The sequence below is a fragment of the Garra rufa genome, chromosome 5 (genome assembly GCF_049309525.1).
Source record: "Garra rufa chromosome 5, GarRuf1.0, whole genome shotgun sequence".
Lineage (NCBI taxonomy): Eukaryota > Metazoa > Chordata > Actinopteri > Cypriniformes > Cyprinidae > Garra > Garra rufa.
This window is the reverse complement of record NC_133365.1, coordinates 52943042-52964540: the sequence shown is the minus strand read 5'-3', so window position 1 is coordinate 52964540 and position 21499 is coordinate 52943042. Positions and strand designations below refer to the sequence as shown.

General features: G+C 35.4%; 2 protein-coding genes across 3 annotated transcripts; one reads left to right on the top strand and one right to left on the bottom strand.

Annotated features, from left to right (window-relative positions):
* Positions 1 to 809: 809 nt before the first annotated feature.
* srrt (serrate RNA effector molecule homolog (Arabidopsis)) lies at positions 810 to 13263 on the bottom strand. Of its 2 annotated transcripts, none has more exons than XM_073840833.1 (20): positions 13159 to 13263; positions 12460 to 12622; positions 11005 to 11133; positions 9377 to 9523; positions 9097 to 9285; positions 7301 to 7470; positions 6148 to 6326; positions 5950 to 6063; positions 5681 to 5861; positions 5437 to 5600; positions 5292 to 5353; positions 4385 to 4463; positions 4108 to 4299; positions 3847 to 4014; positions 3466 to 3619; positions 2391 to 2584; positions 2043 to 2199; positions 1873 to 1959; positions 1408 to 1513; positions 810 to 956 (listed from the first exon to the last, which is right to left on the bottom strand). In XM_073840833.1, the coding sequence occupies exons 2-20, from the start codon at positions 12585 to 12587 to the stop codon at positions 881 to 883; spliced, it is 2676 nt and encodes an 891-aa protein (XP_073696934.1). In that variant the 5' UTR covers positions 12588 to 12622; positions 13159 to 13263; the 3' UTR covers positions 810 to 880. The 2 variants fall into 2 exon arrangements, with proteins under 2 accessions (XP_073696934.1, XP_073696933.1); XM_073840832.1 differs by having other exon boundaries at positions 11005 to 11149; positions 12461 to 12622.
* A 1416-nt stretch (positions 13264 to 14679) lies between these two features.
* Positions 14680 to 20866, top strand: prdx4 (peroxiredoxin 4). Its single transcript, XM_073840831.1, has 7 exons — positions 14680 to 14928; positions 15504 to 15621; positions 17860 to 17976; positions 18095 to 18217; positions 18422 to 18552; positions 20453 to 20487; positions 20741 to 20866. Exons 1-7 carry the CDS (start codon positions 14721 to 14723, stop codon positions 20789 to 20791), a joined length of 783 nt encoding a protein of 260 aa, XP_073696932.1. The 5' UTR covers positions 14680 to 14720; the 3' UTR covers positions 20792 to 20866.
* The last annotated feature ends 633 nt before the right edge of the window (positions 20867 to 21499 follow it).

Below are 21499 nucleotides of genomic sequence, written 5' to 3'. Positions count from 1 at the left end.
AGCCTAGTCCTAGACTAAAATGTAAGTCTGAGTTGTTTCAACTGAAATAAAATTGCACTGGTTGATTTAATATATCAGTGCCTTTGTTTTGTCTCAAGATACACACCAGTAATGTTTTTCTAAGCATGTTTATAAAAAAATTACTTAAATGTCCTAATTGAACTATGGACTAATCCTGGCTTAGTCTAAGCCCTGTCTGTGAAACCAGGCCTATGATAAGTTGCAATAACCTTTCTTTATTCAGTGGCAGAAACGGGCTTCTATACAAACATGTCAAAAAAAAATAAAAAAAAATAAAGAATTTCTGCTTACGCAATGCACAAAACTAATGTGCACACAAGCAAGGAACCATTACAGAGCCAATTATCACTCACAGAAATCTATTCACCTAATAAAAGACCATTTAACTCAAAAAGATCCACTTAAATGAAGATATGGAAGATACCAAATAAACTGGATTTTTAAATGTGTCCAAGTGCAAGAGAAAGTGCTTCACTGTAAACAGTTTTTTTTGAAGCTATGAATTGTAATTAATAATTTAATTACAAAATGTAAATTACATTCAAATTATAATATATATATATAAAATAAATAAATAAACAGCACAAAAAGCATCCAAATCAAAGTTTTATTGGAAGAAAAAAAAAAAAAAGGCCACAAGCTCAATATCTATGACAGTGAACACGCAATGACCATTCAACATAAAGGACATGTGTTCAGGTGGAGCACTACTATAATACATGAGTGAACAGGAGACAGTTACGGGGCAGCTTCTGAAATTAATGCAGCAAAGAAAAAAAAAAAAAGACAACCGTAAAAAAAAAAACAAAAAAAAAAAAAAAAAAGAATTGATTAAAATGGAGAGAATAAAACCGGAGCTCTAAAAGAAGTCCACATCATCTGGAGCATCTAAATCACGATATTCAATGATATTGCGAGGATCCCCACGCATCATTCTGAAAAAAGAAATAGCAACATATTAGATTCATCCTAAATGAGCCTCTAAAACAACATCACTTCTGTTGCGTAACTGCAGTTAAGGCGAAACACTGCAAGTAAATTACGTTTAAAAAAAATAAATAAAATAAAAATAAAAAGTTATCGCCAAACCCAGTTGATAATTGCAAACATTTTTTGTATTACAAGTTTTCTAAAATGTTAGATTTAAATATGCAAATGAGACATTTTTCTAATCACTGGATGAAGTCAGTTTCAAAATTCTTGTTAATTTTTATTTTTATTACATATTGGAGTCGGCCTTTAAAAATATGTATTGTAATTGAAATCTATAGACAAAGTGCTATAAAAGAAAAATACTTCAGGCAAAAACACTTTCACGCACCTGTTAAGTTTGAGATTTTGGGCTTTAATTTTTCATGCAGTGTCTCCCCTTTAAACAAAACTCACCGGTTGTTGTTTCTAGGTTTTCCAGGGTAACCACCTTGTCCACGGAAGTTGTCATAGTTGCCTCTGCCACCTCCACCATATTGGTTAGGTGGGTAAGGAGGACCACCTGTTAAAGTGTTGAAGAATCAACTCAAATGTGTTTTACAGATGCACCACAATGATTTGATTTTCTATCATTGAACAAATTAATGCACACCAAAAAAAAAAACCATTTCAATGACTTCAAAAAATCTGATATTTCCAGTTCGGTATGACCATGACAACCCTGCTATTTTTTCAATTCTGTAGAGAACAGAAACAAGTTTCAAAGCTTAAATCATTTTTACAAAAAGGAAAGGCTAGATACAGTTTTACAGTTGCAACACTGTTGAAAAAGACATGCATTAAAAATGGTTTTGCAATTAAATCATGACTTCTGAACATGTCAATAGCATCATTTTCACTACTACTTTAACAGACACACACCTCCATATCCCATAACTGGAGGTCTGGGCTGGCCAAAACCCATGAGACCTTGAGGAGGGAATGGAAGACCTCCGGGTGAAAGCACTCCTAACAAGAGGAAAAAATTTTTTAGGAAAAATAAAAATCAAATCTAACTTCTGATATAACATAAGATTGATGTGCTTTTTTACCCTGTCCTGGGCCTGGAGGAGGTGGAGGTTTCATCTCTGGGATGGAGGGTCTTTTAGCATCCATTAGGAAGTTGTTGAAAAAGACAACCTCTTTCTTTACTTCCTCAATCTTGTCACCATGTTTGTTTAGAATGTGCTTCCTCACAAACTCTGGGCCCTGGAGAGAGTGTCAGTTTCATTGATTTTGTCAAAAATGAACCACCCTCCCTACACTGAAAAAGCTGGTGTATGATTTACAATTTTCAGTCAAAAATTGCTAGCAAATAAATACAAAGAAATGTCTTTTTTTTCAGTGCAGGGCCTAAAAAGCAACCAGATAAACAAAGGAGCATGTTATATCTCTCACACCTTAAACTTTTTGCCACTTAAAGGACAAAGCCACTTGTCTTTGCCCAGTTCCTGTGTGTTGGCCGCCACAAACTTTTCCACTTCCTGTTCTGGATCTTTGCGGCCCATCTTGGCTGCCTCATCTTCAGACAGGGATTCCTTCACGCTAAATAAGGGTCCCAGCTTCTCTTCAAAAGTCTTCTGCCAGTCAGCCACTACAAGTCAAACAAAATCAGTTAATTTCTTCAGTGTAAAGTAAAGGATTCTCATCCCCTGAAGGAGTACTTTGAAATAATGCCTTCTGGCAGAAGATTTAGGAGCATTAAATGCTCATCTAATAGATATAAATTTAGTTTTATTCCAGAGGCTATTCGTTTGTATAATTTAAAGTCTTAGCAGAGTTTATTGTTTATTTATTTATTTTTTTGTTGAATTCCACAATGGTATTTATGGAATTAAGACAAGCATGATGGGTTGTGAACTTCGTATCTTTTCTTGTAGTGTGCATGTATTGTGTTTTATCAAATGTGTAGATGTAACTGCCCCTTTTCAATTGCCCCTTGTGGGATTAATAAAGTTGTAAAGTGTAAAAGTTTTTGCCATTGTTTTTCACTCAACAAGCACTTAATAATCTCATCCTAAACTTTTGGCCTTTGCTGGACTGCTCAAACAAACTGAAATATTTAGACAGGGTCACGGTATTTACAACCTATAGGAAATCAACCAATCAACTTACATTAAACTACATTAATCAACATTTGAAGTGGATCAAAACCTTTTATCAAAGCTGACCTAAAACAATACCCGTTTGTGTCTGACAGTTCGTACAGATACTCTAAAATGAAATTCCACGACTTTCCAAGGACTGTAAATACTACTTTTTTGATTTCAAGGACTTCAATAAGAAATCTCAATCATGTCTTCCATTTCAAATTCTACAAAAAAAAAAAAAAAATTTGATAAACAATTTTTACAATTTTTGATTTTTATTTGTGTACACTTTTCTTTTTGTTTTTATAACTGTAATGACTAAATGGTTTGATGTTTTCTACCGTTTAAGAAAATCAAATCTGTTAGCAGTAATGGCAACACTTACCCTCTCTGTGAGTAATGCGGTTTGGGGGAATTGGCCCTCGCACGTGGATAATGCCACAGCGGTTTGGCATCTCATCCTCACTCGGGTACTCGCAGGAGTTGTAATAATCAATAGAGTGTACGATACGGAGATAGAAGAGGAGGCGATCCAACACCTGGGAGGACACAAACACATTAAATTGCAGTCCACTTCAGGAGTGTAATGATAGTTAGGCACAATAATTCCCATTTTCATGAAATTGAAAATGAGATTTTTTTTTTTTTGCATTATAGACTTTTAACCTAAAGAATTTTGCATTTCCAGTCTCCAGTGGTTCTAGTCAAATTAGTGCAAGTCTGAGTCTTCTGATATAGAGTTAAATGATAACGCTCTTTTTCTGACCTTGACAAGTTTTTCATCTCTCTCCACAGTTATCTCAGTGGGGTTTCCCTCTTTGGATGCCTCCTCAGAGTCGGCTCCTGCACTTCCCAGAAGCTCTTCCTCCTCTGCATTCACTTCCTCGATAAGGTAATCAGTGATGTTCTTCAAAATGGGGTTCTGAGCAGGGAGCTTCATGAAATAAGAGAAATGAAAGAAATAAGCAGAGTAATCACATTTAAAAGCTCAGTTAAAACACATTTGATCAGCCTGAGGTGAGTATACCTCCAGAGTGAGAGTCTCTTCTCTGGGTTTGTGGCTCCAGAGCCTCTCCCTGTCATCCAGTGCATGGATCAGTTTAGCAGCCAGCTTGATGTCATTACGGAGAACCTGCTTGTGTTGGGTGATTCCGTTGACATTCCGCACACGTCGTGCCAGATCACGATTGACTCCGGGAGCCAGCTCACAGTCCCGCAGCTGCTCAAAGAGGAACAGGAGAAGAGAATGAGCGAGATGTTTGCTATACATTGTGGGTCTTCAGACTGATTCTTCAAGAACTCACCCGGATGTTCTGCAAGTTCCAGCAGATCTCTTTGATGTTCACGCCTCTGTCGAAGGTCACCCAGCAACGCCTGAAAAACCTGAGCCACAGAAATGGAAAATTTTAGTTTTTACAGAGGGAATTTTGGGTCTCATTTTGTCACTCCATAATTTAGAAAAAAATTAGAACAGACCCCCCCCAAAAAATTTAATAAATAAAAATATATAAAATCAAGCTAATTATATATGAACAAATTTCTGTGTAAAAACCTTCAGGATATAGACAGGAATAAAAATGCAAAGTTTGGTGTAAGTGCTACTAAAGTGGAGATTTATGGCTCAGTGTAGGAGAAAAAAAATCATTTTGAGAAAACGGCCTTTAAAAATGTTTTGTAATTGAAATGTGTTGACACAAATAGATAAAGTGCTATAAAAGAAAGACTTCGTGTCTTTTATGTTTTCTTTTCACTAGTCTGAAAAACCACTTCATGAAAAACCAAAAAGCCCAGAATCTCAAACTTGACAGGTGCATGAAACAAGTTAAAGTTAATTGAAAAAAAAAAAAGTTATAAGTTGAAGTTTATTATGAAATTGCACAAAAATACTACTTCTAAATGAAATGTATATTTTATATATTTACTTTTATATTTACTCTAAAACTGCAAGAAAAATCAAAGCCATGCATCTAATGTTGTTTCAAATTTGAGGTTGACATCTCAAATGAGCTTTCAGTTATATTGAAATTAAAATTAAATTCTCATTCATTTCAAATGTGGTATTTTTGACTGTAAAGAGTACGTGTATTTTTTTTCTGGACCAACTTTATAGAAATCATGTCCATGATTTTGCATTTACATAGCAAGTGCCAAAAAGCTACACCACCTGCTCTAAAATGTTTTGAAACTGAAGTGACTCCAACATTAACATACCTGCGCTCTGGCTGCGGTTCTGACAAACAAACACGCATAAATCCCGGATAACGTCGACACAGCTGCCAAAAAAAGAGGCATCGGTTAAACACCACATCATGGACAATAACAGCAAAAATTCTCTTTGTTTTGCATGCACACTTACAGCGACGATCTCCGCTTTAGATATAGTTGGAGCGATGCTCCTCATGAAGAGCGAGCACGTCCTGTGAAGAGGTCGAGGACGTGGAGGCTGATCATCCTTTGGTTTCTTCTCCTTTTCCTTGTCCCTTTCCTTCTGCTCCTCCGTCTGCTCCTTCGCATCAGTAGCTTTAAGTAGACCACAAACAACTGTCACAACCATGACACTCTGACACAGATGATTTATTGTCAGAAGCTCTGACACTGACCTTCCCCCTCCTCTTCTTCCTCTTCCTCCTTATCCTCCCCCTCATCTGGTTCTCGCTGTCTTTCTGAGGGTTTCTCCGAGCAGTGAGAGTTTGAGTCAGAGTCAGAATCAGATTCGCTGTCAGACGCACTAGCTTCATCTTCACTGTCTCCACTGCGCTTCCTCTTCCGCTTCTTACTTAGCTAAAAAGAGAAAGCCACTGGATTGCAATTAATGTAAACAATGCAAATGTTTAATCTAACAGATGGCAGATCAACTTGGCTAACTAACCTTCTTGGGTTCAGGGATTGGTTCAGCAGGCGTTTCTTTCTCGGTCTTCTCCTCTCCTTCACTTCCTCCTGCAGAAGCGGCTGCATCCTTCTCAGTGCTCTCATCACCCTCACCCTATAGACACAGATATCCATAAGTGTTACAAAGATCCTTAAAATACTGCATGATCCTTTGCTCCGTTACACAGCGTTCACTCACCATCTTTTCTTTTTCAGTCGAGGGTTTGCGCTCAACATCTGCCGGCCTGGGCTCGTCCCGTTTGGGAGGTTCAGAACCAGGTCCACCAGATGACAGTCTCTCTCGCTCCTCTTCCTCCTCGTTGGGTTGTTCCAGGATGCGCAGGTCATTTTCCGATCCTCCTTCCATCTTTATTACAGCTAACAGGGAAAAAACAAAGCACGTGCTTTGAGTAAATGGCATGCCTGTAATTCATCATTACTAGGGATGTAACAATATTAATATCGTTATATCACGATTTCCGGGGAAAAAAAAAAAAAAAAAAAAAAAAGTGTAGTTTTTAAATTACTTAAACCTCTTATTCTAACATAAAAGGTCTTTAAAGTTGTGTTTTGGGTCATTATGCTGGCACAGTATCTGTCAAACGAACTAAAACCGAAAGCACAATATGGCTTAATTTTCGCTGTGTGTTTCAAAGCAAAGTGCACACTTCGTTCAGGCGATCAGCTTGTGATCCGGTGTTTTCTGTGCCTCAGAACGGCTCCGTTCACAGTCAATGCAGTGAATTCATTTACTGCATGTGCTGAGAATTTAGCATAATTACAGTATTTTACTACATTTGTAGTGAGACTCTTTTGTAATCCTCTTTTCACTGAAGCTTTCCTTCAAAATAAAGGCTCTACTGCCATTTCCATTGAAATAAAAGCTTGTGAATAACAAGTTGGTAAGCTGGTAACAAGTGGTTCAAATGGGTAATGTTACTGCAGTCCAAATTCAAAATATCTCTTTTAAGTGTAAAAATTAGGAAAGTAGTATCGTAATTTCCCTTTTGTAGTGTAAAAAATAAATAAATTTATATATATAATTTCTTTAATATTAATTTTAATTTTACAGTGCAATTATTTTACAATATATGGCTCAATTCATCACAAGTAAAAAGAGGGTCGAGTCCCCTTCAAAGTTCAGATACAAATCAATTCAGACTTTCCTTAGTTAAGAACAAGGGTTGGAGCTTTTCATCTTAAACTTTCAAAGTGCATTAGATGGAAAAAAAAAAGGTTAAATTCTAATTCTTCATGTCTTTTTCGTATTGTGAGATTCTGATATCATTACATCCCCAATCTTTTAGACTTTAGACAAATAAAACTAGCAGATGAAAAGCACTATTCCATACCTGCATCTAAAATCTTGGTGATTTGTGGAGCATGCTCAATGTCCAAAGTGACAGACTCAAATAAGTTATTGTCCATCAGATACATGTAGACATTCAGCCGGTTCTGTAAAGCACTGTGGGCTTCTGCTTTACGCCTCCCAGCCTCATCCGGGTGGTACTTTGAACGAAACCTGACAGGCAGACAGGAAGGAGAAGGAGGGACAAATGGGGTGTTCGGGGAAAGAGAAAACAGCATGTTAGAAACCAGACATTAAGAGACCTGATAGTTATATCCTGCCTTCTACATGCCTAAAAAAAAGTTGATACATTTAAATTGATCGACCCATTATCCCACATAATTGGCCCACTTTCTGTCATATAATTTTGTGGCTCTATTCTTAAACTAGTGAGCTGCCAAGGCAGCATAAATATGCTTCCGATGCAAAGAAAGCAGCATAATTTTGTTGCCATCTTATAGCTAGATTCTAAGACAGCATTGCATATATCCTTCCAAAATAAAGCAAGAGAAATTATATCTTTCCTTGATGGACCCTTTTTACATTTCCAGTGTTATTAGAAGCTGATATAGTCACAGTCTGGTAAACAGAAACAACAAAATTTTGCTTTTCCATTTACTCCAATGAAAAAAAAAAAAAAAAAAGAGAGAGAAGACAAAATTAAATAGCATTTGTGACTTTTGTTTGTGCATGTGCATAAAATATTAGATGTAAATGTCAAACTGCATTGATTTCAACAAAGCGAGTAAAAAACTGTTAAGCGTAGATATTTCATTCCAGTTAGGATGCTGTCTTAGAAGGCAGCTGCATATTTAGGCAGTATTCAAGGCAGCACACTAGCTTTTGAAGAGCTTATGACACCAATTTGTCGGCTAAATTTTTTAAGTGCACTTCTGTCAGTCTTACTACACGTGATATAAACAAAACTTGTGTTTGAATGTGTGTAATACAGCAAGTTAGACTCACCACCAAAGTAGTAGAAACAAAAAATAAAAAGTGAAACAACAGAAACTGATGCATTATTAAGAAACGAGAGTCAAAACAGTTGGGTGAAACATTTTCCATTGTGTGCACTACATTTACCTGATGTACTCCCCGCATTACAACACATTTACACTGAGAGCAGTCTTCTCAGAGGAGTGTGTACATACACACCATTTCTGTGTATTTGGGGAGTGGGGAGTTTGATTGATCCAAATATCAAAAACGAAAAAACAAAAAGGAAGAAAAGGCATCACACACTACAGAAAATAAAAAAAAAATATTTCCGTGAACGCGACGGTAGGTTTGGATTGTGAGTGTTCGACTGTCTAGCTAAAAGCCCTGGTACTTGGATTCTAATGGCAGCTGCATTGTGCGCAGTGCAAACCCTGACTATCTAACAGCGACTCCTGCGATGGGTCCAAGAGTTTTTCTCATCTTCCAATACCTTGTGGTGATGGAGGGAAGGAGGATTTTGTTAATTTGTAAAACAAAAAAACAATATGCAAAACCCTGAAATGAAATGAATGTTAAAACACAGGCAACAAGTCAATGATGAGACCAATTCAGTCCCTGTGGAGACAAACCGATGAGATTAACATTAATTGGAAATCATGCTATCAGGATAAAGCACTTCAGCTTTAAAGGAATAGTTCACGCAAAAAAGTAAAGTGTTCAATTTTGGATGAACTACAACTTTAAAACAGTACTTCAACCTCAAAACACAATTGACTGTAGTAATTTACAAGCTACAGATGCAGGACTTAGCTCCTTAATGCACAAACACTACCAGAGCAAAAACAGCAACTGTTATCGTACCACTCTTCATCTTTATGGGCCAGGAAGAAGTCCTGCATCTGCTGACGCCTGAAATCTATCTTGTACTCATTGTAGCGTTTGACCGACTCCGTCTCATCCACAGAGTCGTCCAGAGACAGCAGGAACTCCTTAAAGGTTTTCATCACAGAAGGGGGAGGACCCAGATCCATATCGTGGATGTTTCCCAGTCTGAAGAAAGACCAAAGAGAAGGTGGTGTTAACACAAGTTAAATATAAGGGAATGGTGGACTTTAGAGTTGCTCGTTTCCTTCCTGCTCACCTGGCCTGGATGGGGATTCCATGATGGGGCTGCATCAGGTGCATGTCAGGGTGACCCCACGGCTGAGGAGGGGCGTAGCTGGGTCCTCCACCACCGCCATAACCCAGATCATAGCCACCATGGTAAGGGTCACCCCCATGGTCATCCCTGAGAATAGCGTGTAAGAGTTTTATATTGGCATTTGATCTCTTTGGCTTCGTTTCAAAACCTAGTGAGATGACTACATAGGAAGTACACCACCAGTCAAAAGTAGTCTCTTCTGCTGACCAAGCCTGCATTTATTTGATCCAAAGCACAACAAAAACAGTAAAATTTACATTTTTACTATTTGAAGTAACTGTTTACTATTTAAATATAGTTTAAAATTAAATATATTCTTGTGATTTCAAAGCTGCATTTTAGCATCATTACTCCAGTCACATGATCCTTCAGAAATCATACTAATACTCTTGATTTGCTGCTAAAAAAAAAACAAAACAAAAAAACATGATTATTATGCTAAAAACAGCAGAGTAGAATTTTTCAGGTTTCTTTGATGGATAGAAAATTCAGAAGAACAGCATTTATTGGAAATAGCAAAAATATCTTTTGTACCATTTTAAATGTTTTTATCCTCACTTTTGATCAATTTAAAGCATCCTTGCTAAATAAAAGTATTACTTTCTACAATTTCTTTACAGGGAAAAAAAAAATTATACTGACTTCAAGCTTTTGAATGATATAGTGTATAATGTTACAAAAGCTTTTTATTTCAGATAAATGACCTTCAGACTTTTCTATTCATCAAAGAAACCTGGAGAAAAAAAAAAAAAAAAAAAAGTACTCAACTGTTTTAAATAATAAATGTTTCTCGAGCAGCAAACCAGTATATTAGAATAAAGGATCACATGACACTGCAGACTGGAGTAATGATGCTGAAAATGTAGCTTTGATCACAGGAATAAATTACATTTTAAAATGTTTAAATAGAAAGCAGATTTTTTTAAAATAAAGATTTTTTAAAATAGTAAAAATATTTCAAAACCTCACTGTAGCAGAAGAAACTTAAAAAAAAAAGAAAGATTAAAAAATTGACTGGCAGTGTATTTTAAGGTTTCACAGACACACTCCTCACTACTTGTGCATGCTTTTTATTTTTATGTAAATCATTTTCTTTTCTTTTTTTAATCCCGTTTTAATTTTTCTGGAATCCATTTTAATGGTCAAATTAAATTTGATACCAAAAAAACATCCAAACACAATTTAAGATTCAGCTAGAATTTTTTTTAGAAATTTATTTTCCCAAATTCAGGTTTATGTTTTAAATTTTCATTTTTCAGGATTCCAATCTCGTGGTTTAAAATAGAACAGTAAAAAAAAAAAAGTCTAACTGAATTTACAAAACATTAATAATTAAAATACTTACAATGATATGGCCTTATGGCCCTTTTATTTTTCCAATAAATATAAATAAAAAGACTGGTAATCAATTGAAGGCATAACATTAGCAATTTAATTGACCTTATAAAACAGAATCAAATAAATGCAACAACTCAAGTATACTGCCTATGTGAGCAACAGACAACAAACTAGGTTTCAAAACAGAAGTTTAAAAGTGATCTCCTACTCTAAAACACTCAAGTTCTTACCAGTCTCTTCTCATGCGCTTCTGCTGGGGGCTCATGTCATGACGCGGAGGTGAAAATCTCTCTCGTCTGCCTCTCTCGTAGTCACGGTACTCCCCTCGGCTGCGGCGCTCACGGCCCCTGTCCCACTCTCTAGCCGAGGGCCGCCAGTAAACGACAACCACAAAGAATATACATAAAAATATGCAAACATACAAATCTCTTGGACCAGGGCCGTAACCACTAAAGACATTAAAGAGGATAATAATCAGATATGGCCAAGTTGTGTTTCCATTATAGTTTATGCATGTCATCTTAGGCGGTATTTCCATTCAGCGTTTTATGCAAATTTTAGGATATTGCATAAAGTAGGTGAATGGAAACGGAGCTACAGATACAAACTAATTATAGTTTTGGATTAAAAATATTGGCTGTGTGATTCAAGTAATTATTAATCCAAGTGGTTTTCAGCATATTAGGCATGGAATTGAAGGAGGACTCCCCTTTCAGAATAAATATTTCCTGATAATTTAGTCACCCCATGTTATCCAAAATATGCATTTCTTTCTTCAGTCGCAAAGTTACGTTTTTTCCAAGGAAAACATTCCAGGATTTCTCTCCATATAGTGGACTTTAATGGTGCTCAACTGATTGAAAGTTTCAATGCAGCTTCAAAGAGCTCTACATGATCCCCACCACGGAATAAGGGTCTTATCGAGCAAAACGACCCATCATTTAAAAAATAAATAAATAAAAAATTAACAACAAATGCTCATCTTGTCTAGCTCTGCAATATGCACGCGCACTCATTTTCTCCTTTAACTTTAAAATTGTTCTACATCGCTGTTTTACCTTTTTTGTAAAGGGTGTTTATCTTCTTCGCACATTCACTTTGTAAACACTGGGTCCGTACTTCTTCAAAAATGTAGGATGGTTTTGAAGTTGGAGAAAATGACATACTCTATCTGAGCTGGAATACACAAAAGTATGCATACCTATCGCAGAGCTAGACAAGACTAGCATTTGAGGTTAAAATGTATGTAAACTGTTTTTAGAAAATAACAAATCATTTCACTAGATAAGACCCTTATTCCTCATCTGGGATCCTTTAGAGCCTTTGGAAGCTGCATTTTTAACCACTTTATGGAGAAAAATCCTTGAGGGTTTCCCTTTTAAAAACAATTTCTTTGCAGCTGAAGACAGACATGAACATTTTGGATGATAAATTATTAACTTTTTATTTTAGAAGAGGAGTAATCCTTTCAAAGCAAATGTGTTCATATTTCAAAATATGCACACATTAATTACAAGATAAACTTTTTTTGTCCTCCAAATGTTGAAGACATGCTTCGGCCTTGCTCTTAAAGAATATCTCACCCCCAAGTGGACAAGAAATCTCTGCTCCACTTCTCAGTATCTGCAGACATCATAATAGTTTGAACTGTGGTTCTTTTAATAGATTAATTCCCTCTTTCTCACCTGTCATTCCAGTCATCTCTGCCATCTCTGCGGCGGTCCTCTCTCTCCCTGGATCGGTCATAGTCGCTCCTCTCCCTGCGGAATTTGTCTCTTCTTCTGCGGTCGTACTCATCATCGCTGTCGGCCATTGTGTTTCAGTAGAACGAGTATCAGAAAAGCTTTCCTGTGGTACAGTAAAGATAAACGGGTTTAATATTCATAGTAATTTTATACCGATTTCACAACGAACGAACCACAATGCGTCGAGCGAGTGCATTTAGATCACACATTTACCCCATAACAGCTATTTTGTTAACTATTGTTTATATGAAACGTAATAATTCAACAATACATACACATAACTAAACTATAATAAAATAATACGCAATAACGTTGCATCAAACATGATAGCATAGCAACACGCGTCGGGTTGCTAAGCGTATCTCCAGATAAATCAACAAATTAACTAGCAAAATCAGTGTAATGTAAACGATCGACCATTTTAGATCTTCATTTTTTATAAAAAAAAATAATAATAAAGAACACAAGGCGCGTAACGTTATTCAGACGTGCTCCGCCGAGTTATGCAAGGAAAAGTCGCTAACCGCAACAAAGAGACACGCGTTCAGACAAACTTGGCTTTTTATGACGTATAACTTTCAGTAAATGTCAAAAATTGGTGGTAAAACATAAAACAACAGCTTTATTGCCAATACTAACCGATTACTAGGTTTAAAAGGATTTAACCTGGTGAACTCCCGCCAACGCGCGACCGTCCTGAAAGAGAACAGCGGAAGTGACGATCATTTACAAAACTGCTGCGCCACTGTGTGACCGGATGACCGCAATACTTCTTTTTAAGCCAGAGATTTTCCCCTGCCCCCTTTTTTTTTTTTTTTTAAAAAGAAGAAAAGAAACAAATAAATAAATAATATAACAACATCAATTAAATTGTCTTTATTTCAAAAGACAAGAGTTATCAAACGATTAATCGCGATGAAAAATAATGCAAAATGCAAAATAAAAGTGTGTGTTGATATAATATATGTGCGTATACCTTGTTTGTTAATTATGAATATAAATAATACGCACATAAATTAATATATTTAAGAAAAGTTTTACATTTAAGATGTATATTTATATATAATATAAATTATATACATTTTTTAAGAAGAAAGGAAACAAACATAAATAATATAACAACATCAGTTAAATTATCTTTATTAAAAAAGTTTCTATCAAAAAGACAAGGGCTATCAAACGATTAATCGCGATGAAAAATAATGCAAAATGCAAAATAAAAGTTTGTGTTGATATAATCAACATATTCATATATTTAAGAAAAATGTTACATGGAAAACACTTGTGTTTTTTTGTAAAAAAAAAAAAAAAAAAATCCCTGAAACTAATAATTATTTATTTTAGAAATGTCCTAAATCACAAATATTTTGAAAAAAACTCAATAATTCTATACTTTTGTGTTAATATTGTAGATGATATTATGTTAAAATGTTTTTCATTTGATATTTATGTTTGATTAGATTATTATTATTGCTAAATGGAATGGCACATTACCAAATGTTGAACAATTTAAAGTTGATATTAAAAATATTTGGAGACAATAGAAAAAAGTAAAAATTTTAAAGTAAAAAAACAAAAACACTAGCTGTTAAAAGCCTTTCTCTTTGTACTTGTTCTTCTTTTTCATGTAGTTATTGTATTTTTTCATATGCGTTACCCCTGACATGTAAGCATAAATGTACGTTTGTATAATGTTTTGTTCTTATTAATGTTAAAAAAAAAAAAAAAAAAAAAAAAACGACTAAACTGAACTTTAAGTTAAAACGTTTTTATTAAATAGTATGTTTACAAAGCGTTTTAAAGTTTCCAAACCGATATTTTGGCCAGGCAAGTATTAAAAGTATTAAAATCGTATTAAATTGTTGATAATTGATATAATAATAATAATAATAATAATAATAATAATTATTATTATTATTATTATTATTTATTAATTAACGAATTATTCAGTGGTGCGTTGCTGATTATTCTAATGGAGGAAAATAAATAAATAAATATATAAATTAATAAATGAGTCGTAATGGCGCGCTGAAGCGGAAACCCCAGATCTCTATATCATACACATCGCCGTCAGACCCGCTCAATAGAACGCAGCTTCAGTCGATCCAATCGTCATACAGATCAGATGACGTCTGTGCTCGGCGGGAGAAGGAGGAATAATAATCAAGCTAAGAGAGACGTGCTTCCTGCAAGACTTAGCAATGGATGTCAGTCGCTGCATTAAAACGCCCCGAGAATTGCTCGGCGTAGTTTGCGCACTGCTTTTACTTACCGAATCGGTTGTGTGTGACGGTGCTAACGGGAAGAAGGAGCAGGAGTGTTATAATTATGCCGGAGGACACGTTTATCCCGGAGAGGCTTTCCGCGTCCCCGTCTCTGATCATTCCCTTCACCTGAGCAAAGCCAAAAGTGCGTTTCGGGCTTTTATGCATATGCAAACTACATGCATATTTAGTACATGCATTTAAATTAACAAAACTGATCTTAAATATACATATTTAAAATATCAAATGCTATTGTACATATGTCTCTTAACAGCTGTCAACACGTACAACTATTAGCCTGTTAGCATTGTTTGTTATTTAAAAAATACGTGGACGGATTTGATTTTAACATCTGAAAAATGGCTTTAAAAGTTAATTTTGATATAATGAATGTCACATAAATTGCCTAAATGGATTGTGAGCAATATTTTGTCTGCGTGACAGTTTATTATCAGAATAATTAACTCACATCTATGTTTGCAATATTATAATATGTGCTTTCTATTTGTGCAAATCAGGTGTTTTGAACTGTTTTTGGTCTGTGTGGTGTATAAAAGTGCACAGCTTTTAAGGACACGTCATGATTTAAGACTTGGATCTAGCACAATTTTTTTTTCAGCATGCTGTTGAATCTCTTAAAGAGACAGTAGTTCACATACATGCCTATGCACACATATCTGCATTAATAATAGATGTTGTGATATGTTTCTGTCTTTTCAGTCTCAAAACCAGCACCAAACTGGGAAGGAACAGCTGTGATCAATGGAGAGTTTAAAGAGCTGAAGCTGTCAGATTACAAAGGAAAATACTTGGTTTTCTTCTTCTACCCTCTGGACTTGTGAGCATGCTTTGACTACATAAACCTTAGTTATTCTTACAAATACACGAATGAATGCACAAAACACTTAGAAGTTATAAGAAGAAGACTCTTTATGTTCACCAAGATTGCACTTATTTGATCAAATGTTGCATGTTTGTGATGTGTTGTAAAATGTAATTTATTCCTCTGATCAAAGCTAAATTTTCAGCATAATTTCTCCAGTCGTCAGTGTTACATGATCCTTTAGAAATCATTCTTATATGCTGATTTGCTGCTCAGTTATTGTTCTTCAGTTATTAATCATTTAGTAATTATTATCAATGCTGAAAACAGTTGTGCTGCTTGATGATTTTATTTGAAAGCTTAAAAGAACAGCATTTATTTGAAATAGAAATCTATTAAAACATTATAAATGTATGTCGCTTTCAGTCAATTTAATGCATCACTGAATAAAAGTATAGATTTCTTCTTTTCTTGTTTGAATAGTAGTGTATCCACAAAAATATGAAGCAGCACAACTGTTGTCAACGTTGATAATAATCAGAAATGTTTCTTGAGCAGCAAGTCAGCAAATTAGAATGATTTCTAATATGAAGGATCATGTGACACCGAAGACTGGTGTAATGATGCTGAAAATTCAACTTTTATTCACAGCAGTCAATTATATTTTAAAATGTAGTGGCAAGCAGCGATTACAGGGGTTCAAGTGCTTTTTAAGGCATTTAATCAAATATGGAAAAAGACCTAAGACACCTAAATCAATGATTGAAAAAAAACTATTTTGGCAAATACAGGTAATTTGCCATGGAAATTTGATGTGTTTTTTTACGGTTATGACTGTTAAAGCACCAGCTGTGTTCCAGTCTCCTTAAAACTTTGCATGCTTGTTTAGAATCACCTGTCGCATGTGCTTAACATGTTTTGAGTTTTCCTTTAGGCTTTATTGGATTTTGGGTAAATTCGGACAGACCCTTTTTCTAAACGACCCTGTTATAGCCTCCCAAAGGGTACATTTCAACATTTCTTTTGATAACTATTGACCTGGAGAGTCTAGAGAATTGTACTGCAGTGTTTTTTTTTCTAGATTGAGCAAAAAACTAGTTTGCAAAAGTAGGTTTTTTATTTTATTTTTTACCTCTTCTCAATTATTTAGCAAACAATTTGATTGACAGCAGTGGTTCTAGAGGCAAAGTTGGCCGGAATGGGGATTTATATCATATGATATAAATATTGTGTGTTTCTGTGAAAAACTGTGCAATGCACAATCATTTACACCCTTGAAAAATGTGATATCGCCTCCCTCAGTGGCCAATTTCTTTTAAATTCCTCTTGGACCTTTGGGGCCATGAGTCCAACAGGCCCACCAAGTTCAGTTCTGATCGACGTCCATTAACCTTGTCTAACAGTTGCTCAAAATTCATTGGCCTATGGCAGCCATGTTTTTTGAGATATGCAAATGTCCTTATAGACACTTCGGCCACTTTGGACCAAGACCATGCACAGCGATTTTCATGTTGAAAGGACAAATGGTTGCATAGGTACAGCCATTATGCTCCACAATGTTTTCCCTGTGACCTCAGATTTAGTGTTCTTATCTTATTCTGATCAGGAGTTATAGGCACTTTACTAAAACTGGCCCTGCCCCTTTTAAACATTTAAAAGTTAACTTTAAAAAAAAAATTATTAATATTAACTCAACAGAGAATCTCTTTGCACTGGTTTGGTTCCAATCAGGTAAAAAATCTAGGACTGGTTTGCAAAAGTACGGAAAATAGCTGAAAATTTCACCAGGCTCACAACTGAATCTGAGGCGTGCATTTTGTCCACCATTAACCAAGGATTCCAACAACATAAGGCACTTGAGCCTGTGACTGACGTTTTAGGAGTTATGAGTGATTTCGTACTTTTGTGACAAGCTGAATGGGGCAAGCTTTGGTGATGTTGTCATCGGTGTGAGTTCTACTATCCCTCCAAGTTTCAGGTCTCTACGACTTACAGTTTCATCTGCACGATCAGTTTTATGTGGAGAACACAAATCCGTGACCATTCTTACAATTACAATAGGGTTTCAGCGCTATGTGCTTGAACCCCTCAATATACACACAGAAAACTGTTCTTTCAAATGTAACAATATTTCACAACATTACTGTATTTTTGATCAAATAAATGCAGCCTTGGTGAGCAGAAAACACTCTTACAAAAACATTAGAAACACTTAATTATTCTAAACGTTTGACTGGTTTTGTTGATCCACAGCACGTTTGTGTGTCCTACTGAGATTATCGCCTTCAGTGATCGTGTGCACGAGTTTCAGGCCATCAACGCAGAGGTGGTCGCCTGCTCAGTGGACTCTCAGTTTACTCACCTGGCCTGGTGAGAACACACTGCTTAATCCACATACATATTTAAACATGGACTTTGAGATGATTAATTGTGGTTTCTTATATAAGTGAGGGCTATGAATGCACTAAGTGTTGTTTCTTTTTATCAGGATCAACACACCCAGAAAACAAGGAGGTCTCGGACCAATGAAAATCCCTCTACTTTCTGACCTCACACATCAGATATCGAAAGACTACGGCGTCTTTCTCGAGGATCAAGGGCATACGCTTCGGTACTGAAACTAGGGATTTTCATTTATGGGGCCTGTGGGACCTTACTATTGTAAAGTGTATTTTTTTTTTAAATAACCACAAACATATGTCACAGATGTTCAGTACAAAATCAGCCCCCTGTTTTTAAAGCCTCTATTCCAGTATTACATCAGTGACTTGCCTGCTGAATTATGTGGTTGTTTTTATTCTCTGCTGTCTTTTAGAGGTCTCTTCATCATCGATGATAAAGGCGTTCTCAGACAGATTACCATGAATGACCTGCCGGTGGGACGCTCAGTTGATGAGACCCTCAGACTGGTGCAGGCTTTCCAGTACACTGATAAACACGGAGAAGGTACAGCATTGATGTGTTTTTAAACCCCTTATCTGACACACTTGTGACAAATTTTGTTTAACATTTTAACAAAAAAGTTTATTCGGAATAATATAGATTATAACAGTTTACTAGGGCTACCAATGTTAACACATTGATTTATGGCATTGTTTGAAATTAATAATTTTACTAAACTAAAAAAAATATTGGTCACACAAAACTGGGCAGTGGGTTTACATTCAGAACAGTGCTGTTATTGTTAACTAGAACTATAAAAAATATATTTTAACCATAATCTTTATACAAAATAAAAACCATATTTTGGTAACTATTATAATTGAAATAAATACAAATACAAATACAGTTTTGGCAACTGAACTAAATTTAAGATAGAACTGAAATAAAAAATAACTAAAATATTAATATATAAAATATTATAAAAAATATAAAATAAAAATATTATAAAACTGATAAGCACATAGCAAAATTACGGAAACTTAAAATATACTAATAAAAGCTAAATATTAATAAATATTATAAAACGGTTAGTTCCATTCCTCAATTCTGATTGGTCAGCAGCTGTGTCGTATTCATGATACGGCACTGCTATGACCGCTTCACTCAACGGTTTTGTGTATCATTGAACCCCCTTAGTAACCACCCTTAGCAACGTAAACACAGCTGTAGCAGTTAGGGACTACTTTTTACAGCGGAAGGCAGTTAATGATTTTACTTTATGAAAACGTACAACCTAATTTACATATAAATTAATATATATTTTTGATATTAATATTTTTATTGTGTGGTAACCGTTTTATAGTTAAGCAATAAGGTACTTGAGGCCGTGCTGTATCGTGAATAAATCACGGCTGAAGGGGTTGCAGGCACTCCGCTTCGCGTCGTGCCTAACAACGCCCTTCAGCCGTGATTTATTCACGATACAGCACGGCCTCTCGTACCTTATTGCTTAACTATAAAACGGTTAGTTCCATTCCTCAATTCTGATTGGTCAGCAGCTGTGTCGTATTCATGATACGGCACTGCTATGACCGCTTCACTCAACGGTTTTGTGTATCATTGAACCCCCTTAGCAACCACCCTTAGCAACGTAAACACAGCTGCAGCAGTTAGGGACTACTTTTTACAGCGGAAGGCAGTTAATGATTTTACTTTATGAAAACGTACAACTTATATATAAATTAATATATATTTTTGATTTTAATATTTTTATTGTGTGGTAACCGTTTTATAAAAGCAATAAGGTACTTGAGGCCGTGCTGTATCGTGAATAAATCACGGCTGAAGGGGTTGCAGGCACTCCGCTTCGCGTCATGCCTAATAACGCCCTTCAGCCGTGATTTATTCATGATACAGCGCGGCCTCTCGTACCTTATTGCTTAAATATAATAGTATATACTAAAAAACACTGCTTCAGGAGCATAATCAGATGAAGTGGATTGCCTTAGAAATTATTATTTAAAAACCTAGATAATCTATGCATTTATTTCCAGTAATTACATATAGTAGCCTGTCTAAAATCTGAAATATAGCCAAGAAATGGAGAAAGCAAATGTTTATGCACAACTAGCAGAATAATTTTCTTAATTATTTAAAAAATACTAGAGTAGAAAAAAAGATTCAGCCTTTCAATCTCTTTGATAAAATTATTAATAATTATTTATTGGAATGTACATAACTGTCAAAACAAAGAAAAAACATTTCTTAAAATGTGTGGTAGGAGTTCAGACATGTAAGTATGATATGATATGATATGATATGATAATTGTGATTTGCATTATGAACCACAATATTGTAATACAAGTATCTTATAGCACCTATACTGAAATATGAGTGTGCATGACATAATTGTAAGGGTTTGGTTTTGGTGTTATTGACTCTGTCTCTGTCTGTCTGATATCAGTGTGTCCGGCTGGATGGAAACCCGGCAGTGATACGGTAAGGTGTGTGTGTGTGTGTGTGTGTGTGTGTGTGTGTGTGTGTGTGTGTGTGTGTGTGTGTGTGTGTGTGTGTGTGTGTGTGTGTGTGTGTGTGTGTGTGTGTGTGTGTGTGTGTGTGTGTGTGTGTGTGTGTGTGTGTGTGTGTGTGTGTGTGTGTGTGTGTGTGTGTGTGTGTGTGTGTGTGTGTGTGTGTGTGTGTGTGTCATCAGAGATAACAGTATCTTTTCGTATCTCTCCTCTTTTTCGCACAGATTATTCCAGACCCCTCAGGCAAACTCAAGTACTTTGATAAACTCAACTGAGCTTAATGTTTCACTACAAGCGTTTGTTCTGATGACTGTTTCTGAAGCGCAGAATTAAAGGAGAGTTTTGATAAACTTGTGCTTGCAGTGTGTGTCTGATTGTTTGTGTGACCCTGGACCACAAAACCAGTCAGAAGTGTAAATATTTTGAAATTAAGATTTCTACATTATCTGAATAAATAAGCTTTCAATTGATGTATTGTTAGGATAGAACACTATACAGATATAACTATTTGAAAATCTGGAATCTGCGAGAAAAAAAAAAAAAAAAAATATTGAGACAATTGCCTTTAAAGTTGTCCAGATGAAGGTCTTAGCAATGCATATTACTTATCAAAAATTAAGTTTTGATATATTTACAGTAGAACATTTACATAATATCTTCATGGAGCATGATCTTCGCTTAATATCCTAATGATTTTTTGGCATTAAAGAAAAATGGATAATTTTGACCCATACAGTGTATTTTTGGCTGTTACTACAAATATACATGTGCTACTTAAGACTGCTTTTGTGGCCAGAGTCACAAATGTTAAAAGCAGTAGAAATTTCTATTGAGAATGTCTAGAAAGCTGCACTTCCAAAAATGACTTTCTAAAAATTATATTTAAACATTCTTTAAATCAGGCAAAATGACAAGATATGTCATATTTTTAAAAAAAAATTAATATTTGCTTAGAACAAGAAAAAATATGCCAATAGGGTAAA

Coding starts and splice junctions, on each gene's coding strand:
- prdx4 (XM_073840831.1), top strand. CDS start 14,721: ATGGATGTCAGTCGCTGCATTAAAACGCCCCGAGAATTGCTCGGCGTA. Junction 18,218..18,421: donor GATCAAGGGCATACGCTTCG/GTACTGAAACTA, acceptor GCTGTCTTTTAG/AGGTCTCTTCATCATCGATG. Junction 20,488..20,740: donor GGAAACCCGGCAGTGATACG/GTAAGGTGTGTG, acceptor TTTTTCGCACAG/ATTATTCCAGACCCCTCAGG.
- srrt (XM_073840832.1), bottom strand. CDS start 12,587: ATGGCCGACAGCGATGATGAGTACGACCGCAGAAGAAGAGACAAATTC. Junction 4,300..4,384: donor GGAACTTGCAGAACATCCGG/GTGAGTTCTTGA, acceptor CTCTTTGAGCAG/CTGCGGGACTGTGAGCTGGC. Junction 3,620..3,846: donor GAGATGAAAAACTTGTCAAG/GTCAGAAAAAGA, acceptor GTGTCCTCCCAG/GTGTTGGATCGCCTCCTCTT.